Source organism: Egretta garzetta, unplaced genomic scaffold (genome assembly GCF_000687185.1).
Source record: "Egretta garzetta isolate BGI_Z169 unplaced genomic scaffold, ASM68718v1 scaffold697, whole genome shotgun sequence".
Taxonomy (NCBI): domain Eukaryota; kingdom Metazoa; phylum Chordata; class Aves; order Pelecaniformes; family Ardeidae; genus Egretta; species Egretta garzetta.
This window is the reverse complement of record NW_009260141.1, coordinates 24,634-26,172: the sequence shown is the minus strand read 5'-3', so window position 1 is coordinate 26,172 and position 1,539 is coordinate 24,634. Positions and strand designations below refer to the sequence as shown.

Sequence of the window (1,539 nt, the reverse complement as noted above, 5' to 3'; positions counted from 1 at the left end):
CACCACCCCCCCGCGGGAGATCCAGACGGCCGTGCGGCTCCTGCTGCCCGGCGAGCTGGCCAAGCACGCCGTCTCCGAGGGCACCAAGGCCGTCACCAAGTACACCAGCTCCAAGTAAGCTGCCGCTGCAGAAGCTGTTAAACTTCTCTGTCTTCTAAGCCTCACTAGCATTGCATTCTTCGTGACCAGTTTCTCCTATGTCTCCGAGTCCGAGATCCTAACTTGATGCTGTAAAAAGCGAAGTGATAGAAACTTCGGAAACACCCATCAGGGGGCAGCAGGAACTAAGAAATCACAGTCGTTAACGCTCGATTAGATGTTATCTGTCTGAACGTTAGTCTGTTCGGAAACCATTAACGATCCTGTATTGGGAATCTTGGAAAAAACAACAAAACAAACGGGGAAATAGCTTAAGTAAGCCTTCAAGGCATGCACTTCAAACAGAAGTTTTTTTTCTAGATAGGGAAGACCTATAAATCAAAGTACCAAGAAAACCCCAGCATTTATCTATAGTCACTATGTTTGCGGCTGCTAACAAAGAGGTTCATGCCATGAGAACGTGGAGAAGGGATAGACCAAGGCAGAAACCAGCCTGAGTCAAGAAGAGCAAACGCACTGTAACCATTTCCCTTTTTTCCTCTCGTTTCAGGCACCAGAGACTTCTGCCGAGCGATAGCACGCTTCGGAGGGCGCAGGGAAGGTGCCCAACAGCTGGCAACGGAGACAGCCCGCAGGAGCCAGGGTGAACTCACCGGTAATGGCCGAGTTCAGGGGCAGAGAAAGATGTGAATAGCAAGAGCACAGACCGCAGAAAGCGGCGACTGAAGATAGGGACTATAGTCTTAACAGCGAAGTATGCCAGGGCTGTGAGATCATTCTTGAACATTTGTTTCAGATACAGAACGTACCCATCAGTAAAACCAAAGTAGAGAAATTAAAGCTCTTTTACTGAAAAGCTAGGTGGCTCTTAAAAGAGCCTTTGGATTAGTCAATCTCTCTCTACCGCAGATTTACTTGGAGCTGGTGTACTTGGTGACGGCCTTGGTGCCCTCGGGGGCGGCGTGCTTGGCCAGCTCGCCGGGCAGCAGGAGCCGCACGGCCGTCTGGATCTCCCGCGAGGTGATGGTGGAGCGCTTGTTGTAGTGCGCCAGGCGCGAGGCCTCGCCGGCGATGCGCTCGAAGATGTCGTTCACGAAGGAGTTCATGATGCCCATGGCCTTGGACGAGATGCCCGTGTCGGGGTGCACCTGCTTCAGCACCTTGTACACGTAGATGGAGTAGCTCTCCTTGCGGCTCTTCTTGCGCTTCTTGTCGCCCTTCTTCTGCGTCTTGGTGACGGCTTTCTTGGAGCCCTTCTTGGGCGCGGGCGCGGACTTGGCCGGCTCGGGCATTGTGACCAACCGCTCACTTCACCTCCACTACAAGACCTGAGATCCGCGGCGTGAGCCTGAGCGCCCTCGCTTTATAGGGACCGTATGCAAATGAGGGTTTCCCCAGCCTTTATTTCTACTGGCTGAGGGCGTTTATTGCGTCTAGTGC

The 1,539-nt window shown here is 53.0% G+C and overlaps 2 protein-coding genes across 2 annotated transcripts in view; one reads left to right on the top strand and one right to left on the bottom strand.

The window, feature by feature from the left end:
* Positions 1 to 1,539, top strand: part of LOC104128848 (histone H2A-IV) — a 12,526-nt gene that overhangs the window by 9,977 nt on the left and 1,010 nt on the right. The window lies entirely within an intron of this gene.
* On the bottom strand, positions 998 to 1,533 carry LOC104128841 (histone H2B 1/2/3/4/6-like). The gene has a single exon (XM_009641690.2). The coding sequence runs from the start codon at positions 1,389 to 1,391 to the stop codon at positions 1,011 to 1,013; it is 381 nt and encodes a 126-aa protein (XP_009639985.1). The 5' UTR covers positions 1,392 to 1,533; the 3' UTR covers positions 998 to 1,010.

What these genes read in the sequence shown, in the direction of transcription:
- LOC104128841 (XM_009641690.2), bottom strand. Translation starts at nt 1,391, where the DNA reads ATGCCCGAGCCGGCCAAGTCCGCGCCCGCGCCCAAGAAGGGCTCCAAG.